Source organism: Lepidochelys olivacea (assembly GCF_965140295.1).
Source record: "Lepidochelys olivacea isolate rLepOli2 genome assembly, chromosome: 23".
NCBI lineage: Eukaryota > Metazoa > Chordata > Testudines > Cheloniidae > Lepidochelys > Lepidochelys olivacea.
This window is the reverse complement of record NC_140433.1, coordinates 4,193,167-4,210,937: the sequence shown is the minus strand read 5'-3', so window position 1 is coordinate 4,210,937 and position 17,771 is coordinate 4,193,167. Positions and strand designations below refer to the sequence as shown.

The following is a 17,771-nucleotide window of genomic DNA, read 5'->3' as shown; positions in this document are numbered from 1 at the left end:
GCATCACATGGACGTTCCAAACTGGGCCAATCCTGCCACCTGCTCGGTGGGGCTGGGGTCCCCCCTGCCCCACCAGCAATCAGGGGCTGATGCAATTCCCTTCCCCCCGCCTCCCTGAAAGACACTTTGCAACGAACACAGGTGGGAGGCTGGGCTGGGAGAACCGGGGCTGTGTCGCAGGGAGGCGGGTGGGCAAAGAAAGGGAAATGTGTGTGTGTGGGGACGCCTGGAGTTAGGGGTGTGGATGCAGCAAAGAGGCCAAGGCCTACCGAATAGGGCACTGGCCCGGGACCTGGAAGAGGTGGGTTCTAATCTCAGCTCAATCACTGGCAAGTCATGCTCTCTTTGTGCCTCAGTTTCCCCACCCACAGAACTGGGCTAATGATACCAACCTCTTTGGAAAGCCCCTTGAGATATACTAGGGCTGATTATGATTAAGGCCTGAGCTTGCTGGAGGAGATGAGTGCGTGGTGGGACATTTTATAGGGTGCAGTGGGGAGAAACAGAGAGAGATCAACTGCACCTAAGACGGACGGACGCTGTCCAGCAGGCCTCTGGAGCTGGGCACGAGCAGTCACAGAGAAATCCGCACCCACCGGGGAACCACTGGGCAAGAATCCACCCCGTGAAAATTTCCCCCCACTCTGATCTGACTTTAATGTCATCGGTGCGGGACGAGCCATTTTCCCAGGCCCCCTAGAACTGCTTTGTGGCCTCATGGGTGTGACAAACAGGGCAGGTCTCAGCTCAGTAAGATGGATGTTCACAGCCTACAAGAGACACCGGTATAAATGCCCTCTCCCGCCCCTGCTGGTAGCCTCAGTGGAGCGTCAGCGTTCCCCCGAGCCATCGGTTTCATAGCCCATGCTTGACAGGGCATCACAGGAGCCAGCTTTGGGTCAGACCGCCTTTGGATCAAGGACCCACGTGCTTCTGGGTGCATGGGAGGGGGCCTTCCCGTGTGAGATTGAGGGAGACTCTAACCCACCAGATTATAGTCAAATGCCGCAACCACTTAGCCACCCCACCGTGAAAAGGCCAAGGAGTAAATGGGACCCTGGGGCCTGAGCCCCCTACTTTCCCTTGGAGGTGGGGTGATCCCTCCAGAGCTGGGATAGATTGGCTAAGGGGAGCTGAGTGGCTGGCCACACTGCCCCAGGGACTCGAGTTGGTGGCGGTGGGGGGTGGCATTTTCTCCCCGGCATTAAATGCAGATGGAAATTCGACGATTATTTTAAATCCGAGGACGAGATTTTTCATGGTTATTTTATTTTTTTACAAACAGACAGAGTTGAATCCGAGCGAATCCAGCCCCGATGGCAGGAGATTCTAGGCCCAAGTCTCAGGCACACTGAGCCCACTGGGACGGCAGCGTCGCCCTGAGAAGCTTCCTGCGCCTTGACCAGTGAGAGCGTCCCCGGCTGCTGTGCATAAGGGCCCTGCTTCCAGCTCCCGGCACAGGGGGTCGATTGGGGACATAGCTGGAGCGTACGGCGCTGTGGGTATTCTCTGCTCCCCAGGGCCGCTAGGGGGTGATGTGCAAGTCAGAGCAGCCTCAGGGCTGCTCTAATTGACACTGGGAGCTGGGCAGGGCCCAGAATAGAGGGACTGCAAAGAGGGCTTAAAGCACAAGAACGGGAAGTGCTGTTTGTAGGTTGTAAGTCTCTGATCTGCAGTAAACTGACCAGAGGCTCTACTATCCCCTGCCATTGGGGGGCATCAGAGTCCCCCAGTTATCAGGGGCAGCGCTGGGGAGGGGAGTTAGCTTGGATCCCATTCCCTTGGGTGCAGGCACTTGTTATTTGGAAGGAGTGACAGCCATCATAGGCCAGCTTCACAGCAGGATCCGCTCTTTGTCAGCAATGCAATCTGACTGGATGCAGCCCCTCTTCAACTGGATCCATCACAAGACAAGGGGCAGAGGTGAAATCTGATTGGACGTAGCCCCTGTCAGACTGGATCCTTCCTGAGGTGAGGGGGCAGAGATGAAATCTGATTGGGTGCAGCTCTTCTCTGTCTGGAACTATGCGGAGCAGAGGTAGGAAGGCGGAGCTGAAGTGTGATTGGATGCAGCCCCTCCTTGGAGGGATCCATTGAATGATGAGAGGGCGGAGCTGAAATCTGATTGGCGGCAGCCCCTCTGAGAGTGGATCTTCCCCGTGCTGGGTTGGGGGGGGGAGCTCTCTCCAGTCCTGATGGGTCACTTCAGCAGCCGGAGGCTCATTTTCTGCTCGATGTTCAGCTTCTCCACTGACTGCGGGGAGGCGAGGACGTCGGAAACATGGCCAGCCCCGGGCCGTAACCACTTCCCACCCAGACAGCCACGAGAGGTCCCTGCGGGCGGGGGGGCTGACCACGTGACTAAAGCCCTGGGCTGGGACTCAATTCCCAGCACTGCTCCAGACACCCTGGGTGACCTTGTGTCCAACCAGTTAGCCTCCCTGTGCCTCAGTTTCCCTTCCTGTTCAGTGGGGATAATGGTCCTTCCTTGATCCCACCAGACTGTCTCTCGCTCAGCTGTGGCCCCAGGTGCGATCGTAATACACTTAATAATCCATCCTCCACCGGGCCTCACTGCTCCCCTCTAGACAATCAACCCCACCCCTTGTCCCCCAGCTCTACACCCTGCCCCCCTGGACCCTGCCAGACCATGGCAAACTCCTCGAAGGAGATGGCGCCGTCACCGTCCTGATCGGCCTCCTGGATGGTGCGCTCTGCGATGCACGCCAGCTGCTCGTCCGTCACCTGGATGCCGACCATCAGCCGCAGCACCTGGAGGGGAGGAGACAGTGATGGCCCCGCCCCTTGCCCCACCCACCCCGGGGGGCTGCCACTGCAGGAGGGGAGGAGGGATTCCACCTCTGGGGGCCCTCGGGAGGAGGCTGGCCTCGCACAGCCACCTTGCACACTCGCTCCCCAGCCTCGTGCGCATGCTCACCCCAAGCCCCTTCCCCTCACTCTTTGCACACTCCCCAGGCCCTTGCACGTTCGCACACGCTCATTACCTGCAGCATCTCATCCCGGGAGATCTTCCCGTCGCTGTCCTGGTCGTAGAGCTGAAAAGCAACTATGCAACCCAGATTGGTGTCAGCAATGGGATCGGGGCAGGGAAATGATCCCCCCGCCACCAGCCCCAAGGTCCCCCTTAAGCCTCTACATGTCCCCCTAGCCCAACACCCCTCCATATGCCTGTGGCCCCACTCTGCCTCCTCCCCATGCATGCTCCCACCCCAGCACCCCTCCCCATAGCTCTGCATGGCCCGCCCCTCAGTTCTGTCAGTTCCACTCCACCTCAGCACCCCTCCACATGCCCTTGGGTGCCCCCACCCCACTACCCCTCCCAGTTCTCCACACCTAGCACTCCTCCCACGTGCCCTCCTCACCCCCCACTCCCAATGCCCTCTGGCCAGAGGCCAGTGGTACCTTCCCCTCCCATGCAGGCCCCATAATGCCACAGCCCCTCATCTGGGTCCTCCTCCCCTTGTCACCAAGGGGCCCCAGTGACTTGCCTTAGCAGTGGGGCATGGGGGGCAGTCCACTAGGCCTCCCCCTCAATGAGTCCTGCCACCAGCCCCACTACTCACACTGCAGCTTGCTTTGTCGGCTGTTCATGGGCTCCGGGCGACCAGTCTCCTTGGACTTTCCTTCCTCCATGGGCCGGAAACGGGCCAGGACCCGGATGAAGGATCGGAAATCGGTGAGCTCTTCCCTGCGGTGGGAGACGGGAGACTTGACTAATAATCAGTGCAGCAGTGCAGGCTGCCAGACAAGCCACAGCTGTTTATACAGGGAGCCCTCGCCCAGCACTGAGATGCGGCCACCTCTGGGGCGGGGCGCAGGGGCTGTGTCCACGGGGATCCATGCAGCAGGGAGCGAAGAAGGACCACGCATGTCTCTGCCACAGAGGCCGCACTGCTCAGCACCCTGCACCATCCAGTCCCCGTCGGGCTCTGCCGGGGTCCCCTGCGATGCTCCGTGGCCGGTGAGCTCTGGCGCCCCCCAGCGGCGAGTGAGATAGCCTGCACCCGCCACGCTGCAGAGCCAGGCCGCTGGAAGTTCCCTGCCCCCACCGTCGATTGGGGCTGGGGGTGACGCTCGTGGAGCAGACTCACCCCTCCTTGAAGAAGGCGTTGATGATCCGGTCCCCCAGGGGGTTCACCGCCAGCTCCCCGATCCCCTGCAGGTCGTATTTGCTTTAGGGAGTGAGACAGGGCAGAGGTCATGGCATGGCCCGGCTGGTTCAGCTCTGAACTCTTGGGGGCCTCAACCCCTGTGTTCTAGGCGCAAGACTGGTGGCTGTCGCCTCTGGGGTGGGGCATAGGCAGCTGTTGATATGGGGATCTCTCCTCCAGTGGTGAGATGCAGTCACTTCTGGAGTGAGGCCCAGCAGCTGTTTATACAGAGATCCCTCTCTCAACGCTGAGATGCAGCTGTCTCTGGCGTGGGGCATGGCAGCCGTTCCAGAGGAAGGATCTTGGATACCCGCAGCTCACTCCCCTGGGGTTACTCCAGATTGATGCCAGACTCTGGGCCGCCATGGGCAGCTCCCATTAGCTGCCCAGTGCATCCCTGTTGTGGGTCCCTCTTAGTAGAGAGTTGGCCCCCTCGGAGAGCCACTGGGCCCGATTCCCCTCGCTGGGGGAGGGGGTGTGGACAGCATTCAGGACACCTGGGTTCTATTCCGGGCTCTGACCTTGGGCCCCACTCCGTGCCTCAGTTTCCCCTCCCAGCCTTTCGTCTGTCTCCTTGGGGCAGGGGCCTTTCCTGCCAATGTCTGCGGCACCTGAGGCAACGGGGCCCGGATCTTGGGGGCACTCTCCTTGCCCCAGCTAGGTGCTACCGTAATACCCATGATAATCGCTCCACCTGGAACCCCAGAGCTGACCCTGTATCCAGGCATCGCCTGATCTGTTCCACCCTATATGGCAGGGATGGGCAAACTACGGGCTGGGGGCCGCATCTGGCCCTCCAGACATTTTAATCTGACCCTCGAGCTTCCGCCAGGGAGTGGGGTCAGGGGCTTGCCCTGCTCTGGCGCTCCAGGTGGGGAGCGGGGTCGGGGGCTTGGCCTGCTCTGTGCGGCTCCTGGAAGCAGCAGTGTGTCCCCCCTCCGGCTCCTACATATAGGGGCAGCCAGGGGGCTCTGCACACTGCCCCTGCCCCAAGAGCTGCCCCCGAAGCTCCTACTGGCTGGGAACCGCAGCCAATGGGAGCTGCAGGGGTGGCGCCTGCGGACGGGGCAGCGTGCAGACCCGCCTGGCTGCGCCTCCGCGTAAGAGCTGGAGAGGGGACATGCTGCTGCTTCCGGGAGCCGCTTGAGGTAAGTGCTGCCTGGAGCCTGCACCCCTGAGCCTCTCCCCATGCCCCAACCCCCTGCCCCAGCCCTGATCCCTCTCCCGCCCTCTGAACCCCTTGATTCCAGCCCGGAGCACCCTCCTGCACCCCAGACCCACCCCAGAGTCCACATCCCCAGCCAGAGCCCTTCCCCACTCCCGCACCCTAACCCCCAGTTTTTTGAGCATTCACGGCCCGCCATTCAATTTCCATGCCCAGATGTGGCCCTTGGGCCAAAATGTTCGCCCATCCCTGCTATACGGTTTCCTTTGCCATGCCCATCACCGAAGTGTCCGAGCTCTTTGCACCCAAGCGTTAAACCACCTTAATGCACCAGAGACTGTAAGTGCTGTCGTAATGATCCAATGATAAAGCAGCCAGAAGGGCCCAGGGAGAGACACCCGCTTTCCCCCTACCTCAGGTAGCCCTTCTGCTCCTTGTCCAGGGCCTGAAACCGGTCATAGAGGCGGACAACGCTGGCCTGCGAAACTGGACACGAGAGAGCGAGACAGTTTTAGCCGTTGACAAAGATTCGCCCTTATTGCAGGGGCCAAGGCAGGTGAGGGTTTAACAACCCTGCGATGGAATTTTTAGGATACTGGTGATTAAATCTGTTCCCCTTCCCCTCATCTGATTAACATTTAATAGCAGATTTAATTTCATGCCAGGGGCCTGGGCTGCTCAGGGGGATTGGCTCTTTCCCTGGGTTTTTCGTCTGGAGACCTCAAAGTGTTTTACAAAGGAAGGTCGGTATCATTTTACAGATGGGGAAACTGAGGCACGAGGCAGGGAAGTGATTCACCCAAGGTCACACACAGCCAATCAGTGGCATTGCTAGTAAGAGAACTCATGAGTCCTGACCCCCACATTCCCCTTTGCTCTGACCACTAGACCCCAGTCTCCACCAGCGTTAGGAAGAGAGCTCAGGACTCCTAGCTTCCCTTGCTCTAACCACTAGAACTTACTCTCTTCCCGGAGCTGAAAACAGAACCCAGGCGTCCTGATTCTGAGTCCAGCACTCTAGCCATGGGGCTATTTTATCTCAGCGCCCCCTTGCCAATACACCCTGCAGGGGTCCCCCATTTCCTGTGCCCCATTCAATCCTGGGCCTGTTAGCCAAGGTTGCCAATTAGGACCAACCACAGGGAGGCTGTTCTGTGCCACGGGCGCCCATCCCGCTAAGCCCTGAGCTCATATCACAAGTGGGGCCACCAGCAGTAGCCAACTCAAGTAGGCTTTCAGTCCCTACCCGCCAGGGCTGGATTCGAACCAACGAACTCGAGGTGATTCCCAGCTGGGTTCAGAAAGACCCAAAGTGCCAGGGCTGGGAGAGCCACACTCCAGGATTCCCCTTGCTGGGACACCCGTTCAAAGCTTCACGCCCAGTAAGTCATAGGGCCTCAGTCAGTGGCTCTGAAATGCACCCAGAGGCGGATCCTCTCTCACACTCCGAGCCCCCTGGGGTGGGAAACGGCACCCGAGAGTCCTTCTCCACACACTGTGCTGTGGCCATTCTCTGCCCCGCACCCCCAGGGTAGATGGGGGACAAGATGGAGCTGTTTGGGGGGTGAGCTTGCCTCCTTTGCCAGCCCCTCCCATCCACCCACTGTCAGGGCACCTTGCAAATTAACCAGGTAGGCCACTTTCCCAAGGATCCAGGTCAAATGGGGGAAACCGAGGCACAGGGGGGAGGGGGGCGTTGGTGACTTGCCATGGGACTGTACAGCTAGTCAGTGCCAGAGCCAAGCAGGGAACCCAGGAGTCCTGCCTGTAGGGTGACCAGATATCCCAATTTTATAGGGACAGTCCCAATTTTTGGGTCTCTCTCTTATATAGGCTTATATATTACCCTCCACCCCATCCCGATTTTTCACATTTGCTGTTTGATCACCCTACCTGCCTGACTCAACAACCTCTGCTGTGATCACAAAACAACACCCTTCCCCAAGCTGGGGCTAGAACCCACGCCCTGCTTCCCAGCCCCACCCTGCTCCAACCCACCAAACCCCCCTCCCCAAGCTCGGAATAGAACCCAGGAGTCCTGACCCCCCCCCAGGCCTTTGGCAGAACCACACACACACGTTTCTCCCTCCCCTTCAACCAGAGGCCTCGGAAGGCAGGTATTTAGGTGCAGCGCGGTCCGACTGCCCAGCCCTGTACAGCGCAGGGTCCCTGCCCCACATGGCCTGCAGCCCCAGGACACCAGCCAGTGCGACCACCCCTCCCCGCCGTCCCCTTTTGCTCAGATTTAACTTGCCAACTTGAGGGTTACACAATCCCCCCCCACACACACACTCTGCTGAGCCCTTACAGCCGGTTTCCTCCATGATCTCCTCCAGCTCGGGGATAGCGGACGGGTGGGAGCTCTGGCAGCCCATCTCTCATGCCGTCAGGCCTCGCCGGGAATCTCTCCCCCTGCAGCAGGGCGCCCAGGGCAACCGGGAGTCTGGAGCCAACTTTTCCAAGAAGCCCATATGGGATCTCGAGTGACTGGCCGGATAGCCAATCAACCCCGGGAAAGGAAGGCTGGGCTGAGTTCCTTTAAGGTGGATCTTTCCTTCTCCCCGCCCAGGCAGTAAAGGCTGGGACTGGGAAACAGGGAAGTGGCTTGTTTGTTTGGTTTTCCAAACTGTCAAGGTTTTCTGTGGGGAGGGGTGGTTGGGGGTTGAGCTGCTCTGAGCACGTCCCATGACAAAGCCTTTCTACACAGATTGATGGTTCTGCACAGAGCAGCCACCAGTGGGGCAGGGCATGGCAGCTGTTTGTGTGGGGACCTTTCATCTAGCACTGAGATGCAGCCACCTCTGGGGTAGGGCGTGGCAGCTGTTTATACAGGGACCTTTGATCTATAACAAGGCTCCTTGGCCCAGCCCGGAAATGTAGACCCCTCTAGGGTGGGGCTTGGCAGTTGTTTATACAAATATCCCTCACCCAGAGCAGAGATGCAGCTGTCTCTGGGGTGTGGCACAGCTGCTGTTTAACAGCCAGACTCCAATTCTGCATCCCAGTTTGAGGCATGAAAAGGAGGCCACCGAAACGGAATCCAAGCGAAAGCGCAGGAATTTAAGGAAGGCCGAATCAACCCTGACTCCAAGGGCAGTGGGTCCCTTTCTGAATCACGCCCCGCCCAGCTCCCTGCAGCAGAGCGCCCCCTGGGGCGAGCAATGGGGTCAGCACTGTCTGCGAGGCACCCCTTAGCGAGCCCCTGCCCCACTGCCCGCGCCCCCTCAGACAGGAGGGCGCCCCCTATTGAAGCACCCGCACCTCCGACCCCCGAGCTTCCTTTAGCGGGCTCGTAGCCAGGCCGGTTATTTCCCCAGGCTGCTGGGAGATAAGGTGTGACACTGCGCAGAGGCCTCGGGGTCACGTTAACCCTTGAGTTGCCTGGCAGAAGTACAGCACCAGATTGTAGTAACCCCACCCGTCAGCACTCAAGACCCCCAGCAGTTGGGCTCAGCACCTTAAAAACCCTTCCCCTCCTCTGGGTAAGAGCAGGACTGTAACAACACACACACGTTCACCTCAAGGGGGCATCCATGCGCAGGCATCAGGGCATGCAGGTAGGGTCAGGAAGGTTAGCCCCGGGTAGCACCACACACTTGCTATTGCAAGGGTCGGCCCAGCTTCTTACGGACCAAAGGGCTGGCTGGGACCTGCAGAAGGCTGGGCCCAGAGCCCTGGTGGTCAGATCTGCTGGGACCCAGCCTGGCTGGAACAACAGGCTGGTCATTCCATGGTCTGCGGCCTGAGTTACACAGGAGGTCAGACTCGATGACCCCAAGGGGTTCCCTCGGGCCGCGGACTCTGTGCATCTGCTACCACAACAACCCGCTGCCTTTATCCAGCGCTTTTCAGCTGCAGAGCTCAATGGGCTTTACCAAGGAGGGAGCCCCTGACCCCACTCCCTGGCGGAAGCTCGAGGGTCAGATTAAAATGTCTGGAGGGCCAGATGCGGCCCCCAGCCCGTAGTTTGCCCATTCCTGCTGTATAGGGTGGAACAGATCAGGCGATGCCCGGACACAGGGTCAGCTCTGGGGTTCCAGGTGGAGCAATTATCATGGGTAATACGGTATGATGCGGAAACTGAGGCACAGGGCAGGGCAGTGACTTAGAATCATAGAATCTCAGGGTTGGAAGGGACCTCAGGAGGGCATCTTGTCCGATCCCCCTGCTCAAAGCAGGATCAATCCCCAATTTTTGCCCCAGATCCCTAAATGGGCCCCTCAAGGATTGAACTCACAACCCTCGCTTTAGCAGGCCAATAGCTCAAACCACTGAGCTATCCCTTACCCCTCTGTTGGTTCCGAGCCAGGAATAGAACCCACGCCTCCCGCGGGCTGGGGGAGTGCTCCACCCACTAGGCAACGCTGCTTCAGGATAAAGTCCGATGCATCAGGCGTGGCCCATGGCTGGAGACAAGACGCCAAACTAGCTGGCCACAGGCTCAGCTGAGCTGTTGATAGCTGGGAGCTGTGGAGCCTCAGTTTCCCTTTCCTTTCTATTGCAGCTGCCCCCCCACTTCTGTCTCTCTCCTCACACCATCCTCTGCTCCCCAGCACTAGGGGCAAAGCTAGTGGCATTTGTCCCGGCTCGGGGTCACCCCCAAAGTCACCTGGAGAGGAGCTCAGAGCAGCCTTACCAGCAACCTGCCGCCAGAGGGCGCTGCCGGACTGCAGGAGTCGACTAGATTTAGGGGAGGCCTGACCCCCAGCAGGCCCTGGCCTGAACCAGACAGCCCCGTCTCAGGATCTAGGGTGCAGCTCTGGCCCCTTGGGGGTCACAGAGGGGAAAGGCCCCATATCCCTCTCTCACACAGCTAGTCTCCCTGCCTTGGGCTGGCTCAGAGCTGGCACCCCCCAGGGGGAAGCCCCAAATCCCATTCTCTGCCCCCTTGAGCCAGCCACTCGCCTGCTGTGGGGCCAGATCATAGCCTGCGGCCCCTAGAGGGGAAAGGCCCCCGTGTCCCACTCCCTGAGAAAATCCGCCCTTCCTCTCCCCGTCCCGACTCCTGTTTGCGGGAGTTGCTCATGCCAAGGCTCGGGAAGGGTCTCTGGGGGCGGGGGGGGGGCAAGGCTACACCCAAGGGCATCAGCAGGATGCAGGCCGGAGAGGCAGAGCCGCTTCTGCACAGCTGCCCCCAGTCCTGGCCAGCTGTGTCAGGACAGGCGAGCCGGATGAGTCTCCTTGGGCGGGGCGGGGGAGGAATTCCCTGCGCCCCCGCAGCTCCAAGGGGGTGCAGAGAGCCAGGCAGATGGGGCATCCAGCTCCTTAGGGGTGTGTGTGTGTGTTGGGGGATGCTCAAAAGGAGCAAGCATCTTGCAGCCCAAGATACCTGTAGGGGCCTGGAAACCCCCTCCTCCAGTCCCCTCCCATCACCAGTGCCCCCCCCTTTAAACCAACACAGAGGGGGGGCTGGCCGGCCAGCCACCTCCCTTTAAACCATCTCTAAGACTCTCCCCTTCTATGCACCCAACACCCCTTTGCACCTGCCTTTAATTAGCCTGAACAGCTGATTGCCTTTGCTGGGAGGGGGGAAGGGGGGGTTGTCTTAAAGGGACAGCAGCTCATTTTCGCACCAAGGCTGGATGAGTGACTAGGGTCTGGATGACGCTGGTTATCTGCCCCTTCATGCAGAGCTGAGCCAGGCCAAGCTAAGGGGGTCCCCGGTAGCTGGGGGGCCCCGAAGGCGGAAGTGAGGGAGGGAGGCCGCCTTCCTGGAAAGGACTTTCGAGGCTCGCTCGCAAAGGAGCCTGGGAAGTGGCCGGTTTGTTAATGGGAGGTGGGCCCTGTTGCCAACGGGGGCCCCTGACTGGCCATGCATGCAACGAGTTGGGCAGGTCTCAGCCCAGCCCCATATGCTCCCAGCGCACAGCCATCCATCACCGCTGGCCCGGACTGGCAGTGGCCACCCCATCGCTGGCAGAGAACTGAATGGGCCACGGAGACCCCCCCATGCTGCTTCCTAGAGCCTCGATGGGGCTGTGGGATTGGGGGCGCTGTATTTAAGGGTTGAGCTTCTCAACCTAGGAGTCCTGACACCCAGGTGCCCCCCCCTCTAACCACTAGATCCCACTCTCCCCCCTGTGCCAGGAATAGAACCCAGGAGTCCTGACTTCCAGCCCCCACCCCGCGCTAACCACTAGATACCCCGCTCCTCCCAGAGCTGGGGAGAGGACCCAGAAATCCTGGGCTGGCAACACGTCAGCACTGTTTCATGCCCGTATCTGTGTCCCGCTCCAGGGGGGATGCCCAGAGTCTGGGTAGGTTGCTGCGCAGGGCGAGGGGGAACCGGACACCAAGCCGAGCAGAGCCCCTGAAGCCCTGAGCGACTGCTGACCAGCAGGGGGCAGGGATGAGTCGCTTGGGAGGTGGATGGATTTGGGTGGCGGGTAACCCCCCCTGGCCGTGCCCACTCTGGGGACGCCCGATGGAGCCCAGTCCCCCGGCAGGGCACATCGGTCACTTTCCCCGGCATGAAATTGATGGGTATTGAAAAGGGAGGATCTATGTCCCCTCCTGCTACCCCCAACTCCCCAGCTCTGCTGCCTGCGGCTGGGGAGGGCCCCACGGTGATGGGCAGGGAATCCGCAGCAGAGCCCTACAACCCGACCCCACGTGTCAGGTCTGGGCTGGGGGGCTGAGAACAACCCGACCCCCTTGGGGGGTCTGACCACCTCCTCCTACCCGCATGGGGGCGGCCCGGCGGAGGCTGCTGTATGCACACAGCGCAGCTGTGGGCCACGCCAACCCCATGGGCGGGAGGTGGCCAGCGATGGATTGCGGGCGACTGCCGGCTCCAGGGGGGCAGAGTTAAGGTCGGGGAGGGGGCGTTTCCCGTGGCTCTGAGCTTTGCAGAATGCGCCACACTGGAAGGGCCCGAACAATTGCCGGGCCCCCTTAACTCTACGTTAACGACAGATTTTGCTGTCAGCTCAGCCCCCGCCCCCAGCTGTGTCCGGGGGCAGACCCCCCAGGCGAGGGCAGCGCTAGAGGGTGCCCCATCTCTCCCCCCCACGCCCCCCTGGTTGTTATCGCTCCCTCCTGCATCCTGTTTTGCTGGGCAGGCTGAAGGCCAGGAAGTTTACACGTCTCGATGCACGAGCGGTTTGGTTCGGTCACTTGCACCTGGATCGGTGCCCTGGGAGGAAACCCATCCCCCGCCCGTAACCCCGACTCACGGCGACAGCCAGGGGAGCAGAATTCAGCCTCTTTCTCCTCCCAAACCTGCCACTGCCTGATCTCAAGTAGTGCAGTGTGGGGGTCTATGACACACAGTGGAACAGTTCTGAGGCCATGCAGCAGAGAGGTGTGTTGAACACACACACTCTCTCCCCCTCCAGACCTGGCAATAGAACCCAGGAGTCCTGACACTCAATTTATCTAACCACTAGACCCCACGCCCCTCCCAGAGCTGGGATCGAACCCAGGAGTCCTGCATTCCAGAACCCTGCTGCTCAAACCACGAGGAATAGAACCCAGGCATCCTAGCTCAGCCCCCACCTCTAAGCAGCAGAGCACAGCCATCCCCAAGTGAGGCCCGGTTCTCATCCCTGCCCGCCACCCCCTGTGGCCCTACGCTGGACTGACCCTAGATCTGCTGTGGGGTAGCATCTTAGCCATGTGTTGACAGCTGCTGGCTGTAAAGCGCTGCCCTGGGGGCCAGAATCAGCTGCAGCTTCCCCATGGTTTCCTCATTAACACTGGGCTGTATGGGGTCAGGGAGGTGAGGAGAGCTGGCTCCATGGGGAGGAGCCGGGGGAGGTAGGAAACCTAAACAAGAGGATCAAGGGGGTCAGGGGCAATTATGCTGCATGGAAATTGAAGGAAGGGACCAGGAAAGTCTGGGCATCACCAGTGCCAGCCCCAGAGCTGGGCAGAGTACATCAGCCTCACCGTCACTACTCCTGCTCTAACCACCAGACCCCACTCCCTTCCCAGAGCTGGGGTAGAACCCAGGAGTCCTGACTCCCAGCCCTCCCTGTTTTAACCACTAGACACCACTCCCTTCCCTGAGCTGGGTGTCCTGGCAGGTCTTCTGCATTGTTTCATAGTAGTATGTCTGCCCCCCCCGCCCCACCCCAGCCAGAAGGGATTCCCATTTGCCTCTGCCCCAGCTCCATAGCTTCAAAGGCCAGCAGGAGCTCAGTGACTTTCCCACAGTGGGGAGGCGGGGGGAGAAGAAAGACCCCAGCCCTGCAATCATCTGATGAACAAGCACCTTCCCTCCCACCCTCACCTGGTGGACTCATTACCCTTCCACCGGCCAAGATCAAAGGAATATTCCCACCAGCTGCCTGGTTCCCACCGGGCCTCGGTTTCCCTGCATTATGGAGCCCAGCAAGTCATGGGCAGGGTTGTGTCTTAAGCAGCACCAGGCTAAGCAGGTCAAATGCCACCCCCCCCTTTCCATTTCCCCCTGGCCCGTGAGATCACTACACTCTAAGCCGGGGTTAGAGTGGGGCTCAGAACAGAGGGGCAGGCTTGATGGGTTAATTAATTAATTAATAAGCACCCTAATTCCTACCCCACCTCTGCTCTAACCACTGGATTCACTCCCATCCCAGAGCTAAGGGCGAGACCCCAGGAATCCTGCTCCCAACGCCCCCCCCCCCGCTCTAACCAACGGACACCACTCCTGTCCCAGAGCTAGGGACAGAACCCAGGAGTCCTGGCTCCTAGCCCCCCCCCCCCCCCCGCACGCTCACCACTTGGCAGGTGCTCTGAAGATCACGCAGGCAGGAGGAAGCAGCTTCTCTTCCTTGTCCCCGCGGCCTGGCTTCCCGAGCCTGCTCCAGGACGGCCGTGGGTGTTTGCGAAGGGTCACGTAGCCGCTTCCGCCACCTCCCCTCCGGCGCCCCCCGCGCCACCAGAGGAGGTCAGTGCGAGGTCCCCCCCGGCGGGGGGTGCTGAGAGAGACGTTGGGGGCCAGGCAGCAGTCCCAGGACTCCTGGGGTCTGAGCCAAAGAGGCCTCAGCCAGAGCTGGGCCGCAGGATCGGGGCCAGGCCAGGATTGCCCTGCCTGAGGTTCCAAAGGGAGCCCAGACCCGCTGGGGCTGTTCCCTGCCTTCCCGAGGGATGGGCCTAAGAGCCGCCAGCCCTTGGCACTGGGCCTGGCATTTGTCAGCACCGACGGCCCGGGTTCTTGTCCCCGGGCACCGAGGCCTCGAGCGACGGCAGCTGGGCCTCTCCCCATGGCCCTGGAGGGTCCCAGCCCCTGACCTCTGGGCCTCTCCCCGTAGCACTGGGGGTGGGGGTCTCAGCCCGACCTTTGGGCCTCTCCCCGTGGCCCTGGCGGGTCCCAGCCCCTGACCTCTGGGCTGCTTCCTCGTGGCACTGGGGGATCCCAGCACCCACCCTGGGCCGTGCCCCAAGGCACTGGGGAATACTGGCTCCATAGCCCTAGCCATGCCCCCACCACACTGGGGTGGGGGGGGTTTCCCAGCACTTTCCCCTTGGGGTCTGGACCCCCATGGCACTGGGAGGATGCTGGCCCCCTGGGGACACCAGGCTGATCCTGAGCGCATGAATCTGGCTGGCCGACCGTGTGCACAGAGCACCCTGCCAGACTCCCGGGACACCTGCCCTGAGAAAGGGCCACTCCTGGCAGAACCGGGTGGCTCCCCTTGGCCCTGGGGGCCTGTTTTTTCCTGACCGCGCCCCAAGGTCTCTGCCCTGACTTTTGTTCTGCGGCCCCCGGCGGCTTTCCTGTTTTCGGGGCCTGACTGTGGGAAAGTGGAGCTGGGAATGCGGGGGCGTGTGTGTGTGTGTGACCGTCACCTTCACACAAATAAACACAGGCGGATGTGTGGGGGGGTGGGGGGGGAGACACAAGGGCACAGCTGGAGGAACCCACTGAAGCCGCGATGCTCACACTGGGGTAGTTGCTTTTCCATCAAATGCCTTTTTGCACGGATGTTAGACCTGGGCAGAGGGGCCAGGCTGAGCCCCCCGGCCCCTCCCGCATGCACCCCTGCCCTGAGATTGAAGTTCCAGTTTAGGCAAGTTCCCACAAATACACGAGCTGCCCCCCACCCGGCTGGTGGCCGGGGGAGGGGCTGGGTGTCTCTGTTTTGCCAAAGGGGGAAGCTGGCCCCGGGAACCACACTGAGACCCCCTGCAACTCATTACAGGGATGGGCTAGAGAGTAGCATGAATTTTTCACCATCTGGGTGTTGGCAGGGGTCAGCTCTCACTGCAAGGGGCCAGCCCCTCCCGCACTGAGCCCCCACCCTGCCCCCTGCAGCACAGCGCCCCCTAGCACTGCACTGGGGTCAGCTCTGCCTGCAAGGGGAGAGCACCCCCTATTGAGCCCCCATTGGCTCCCTGCAGCATAGCGCCCCCTAGTGCCACACTGGGACATGGGGGTCAGCCCTGACTGCCAGGGGATAGCGTCCCATATTAAGCGCCCACTTCCTGCAGCACAGCGCCCCCTAGTGCCACAGCAGGTCTAGGGACTCAGCACTGACTGTGCAGGGAGAGCGCCCCCTACCGCGCTGGGGCCAGAACTGACTCCAAGCGCAGACCACCCAGAGCTAACCCCACGCCCAACAGCGCCTTGCTGGGCTCGCGTCGCAGCACTGAGCCGTGCAGACCCCCAACAGACTCCCAGCTTTGCCTGCCCCCCCCCCAAGGCGGCCGTTGAAGAGAGCCGGGAGCGGGATGGGGGGTGGGAAGCAGCTTTGAAGTGGGGCTGGTGCAGCTTTGCCCTGGGCGCCTCTTGCAATGTACCTGCTGCAGGGTGGCTCCGCGCCAGGCTGAAACTGATGTGGACAATGGGCGGAAATCCATGAACCGGCTGCAAAAAACCAAAAAACCAAAACGAGCCTCATTTTGTGTGTGCGCCTTGTTTGTCTGCGGCTTCCCCAGGGTGCCGGGATCCTGCGGGCGAGCCCTGCCCCACCCCTTGCGTGGGATCAACCCCCCAAACAAAGCCACGCGTGCCCCTCTGCCCCCAAAACACCTCCATCCTCTAGCAAAAGGCAGCTGCAGCAGCCATGGCGCCCGGTCGGTGACGAGACCAGTGACTGAGCTGCCCCCCTCCAGAGTGGGGGAATTGGCGGGGAAGATGGTATGTGGGTATGATGCAGGGAAGACTGCCCTGCCGCCGCCCCAGGTAGTACCCGCTCTGGGGCTGCCCTTTCCCCGGCGCTAAACCCACAGCGTGTGGTGGGGAGGCAGCAGGCCTGGTTGTTTGACTCAGACCCCCATCCCAGCTGGGCGGAAGGGCAGTGCCATTGGAATGGAAGGCACTGTGTCATGGGCACGGGGGCTGGCCTGGCAAGGACTGGGCCTAAAGGTGGTGCCAATCCCTTAACAAGGCACCGATGTGGGGGGACCAAGATTGGAGGGCAAGGCCCCATCTCAGGGCTGTGCCCAGATGCACCTAGCGGGGCTGTCAACGCCTCTGGGAGCCCCATCTGCCCTAGGTGGCCGATGGCAGTAATCGTCCTGTCCCTCGCACAGCAGCCTCTCCCCAGAGCGGATGCTGGAATCCCACCACGTGGCCCCCTCCAGCGCATCCCCGGATGCTTTGGAGGTTGCCAAGAGCCCCAGGGTATATTGCTGAGAGGTGCTGCGCGTTTCCCTGCTTTCAGTTACAGTGAGGCAAACACAGACTAACTCCACAGAGAGTCATAGTTCTGAGACCAGGGGCCCATCAACCCTGGTATCCGGTCTCCAGAGTGGCCAGTCCCCGCTGCTTCAGAAGAAGGTGCAAGACACACCCCAGTGGACAACAAAGAGACAATCTGCCCAGAGAGGATTGCTCCCAACCAATTACTGGGTTGTATTTTGCCCTGAAGCATGAGCACATAGGTCTGTGTTTTAATCCTTCCTAACATAACTGGCTATTCCCATTATTCACATAAACCTCAGATCCTGGTTTGAACCCTGCTAAACTCTTGGGATCATTAATATCATGTGGCAGTGAGTTCCACAGGCCAAATCCTTTTGTCGGTTTTAAATCGGTTGCCTCTCCATTTCACTGAACAGCCCCTTGTTCCTGAGTCATGGAAAAGGGTGAACGAAAACACTGTGTCTACCTTCCTAATCCAGTCACGGTGTTCTGTGGCTTTAACATCATAATCCGTCACTCTTCCTCAGTAAATCTCAAAGCGCTTTAGAAAGGAGGGCAGTATCATTATCCCTATTTACAGATGGGGAAACTGAGGCACAGAGGGGCAAAGTCACTTGTCCAAGGTCACCTGGCAGCTGAGCCAGGAATAGAACCCAGTGCCCCAAGTTCCAGTGCTGTATCCACTAGGACACGCTGCCTCCCATGTCCCTCTGTTATAGATCTCCTCTCTAAACAGTCCCCATCTTTTCAATTTCTCTTGATAGGGAAGTTCCAACAACCTCCAATAGATTCCACAGATAGATTCATAGATTCTCTTAAGGCCAAAAGGGATCACTGTGATTATCTAGTCTAGCTTCCTGCA

General features: G+C 60.3%; 1 protein-coding gene across 2 annotated transcripts; it reads right to left on the bottom strand.

Annotated features, from left to right (window-relative positions):
- Positions 1 to 1,263: 1,263 nt before the first annotated feature.
- Positions 1,264 to 7,860, bottom strand: CHP2 (calcineurin like EF-hand protein 2). 2 transcript variants are annotated; one of them, XM_084612466.1, is made up of 7 exons: positions 7,646 to 7,860; positions 5,751 to 5,823; positions 4,113 to 4,193; positions 3,585 to 3,709; positions 3,006 to 3,067; positions 2,650 to 2,772; positions 1,264 to 2,254 (listed from the first exon to the last, which is right to left on the bottom strand). In XM_084612466.1, the coding sequence occupies exons 1-7, from the start codon at positions 7,710 to 7,712 to the stop codon at positions 2,201 to 2,203; spliced, it is 585 nt and encodes a 194-aa protein (XP_084468592.1). In that variant the 5' UTR covers positions 7,713 to 7,860; the 3' UTR covers positions 1,264 to 2,200. The 2 variants fall into 2 exon arrangements, with proteins under 2 accessions (XP_084468592.1, XP_084468593.1); XM_084612467.1 differs by lacking the exon at positions 5,751 to 5,823.
- Positions 7,861 to 17,771: the final 9,911 nt, after the last annotated feature.

Excerpts from the sequence above, each read along its gene's own strand:
- CHP2 (XM_084612466.1), bottom strand. The coding sequence starts at position 7,712 with ATGGGCTGCCAGAGCTCCCACCCGTCCGCTATCCCCGAGCTGGAGGAG. Across the intron at positions 4,194-5,750 it reads GAGCAGAAGGGCTACCTGAG|CAAATACGACCTGCAGGGGA; the intron begins GTAGGGGGAAAG and ends CACTCCCTAAAG. Across the intron at positions 2,773-3,005 it reads CCCGGGATGAGATGCTGCAG|GTGCTGCGGCTGATGGTCGG; the intron begins GTAATGAGCGTG and ends CCTCCCCTCCAG.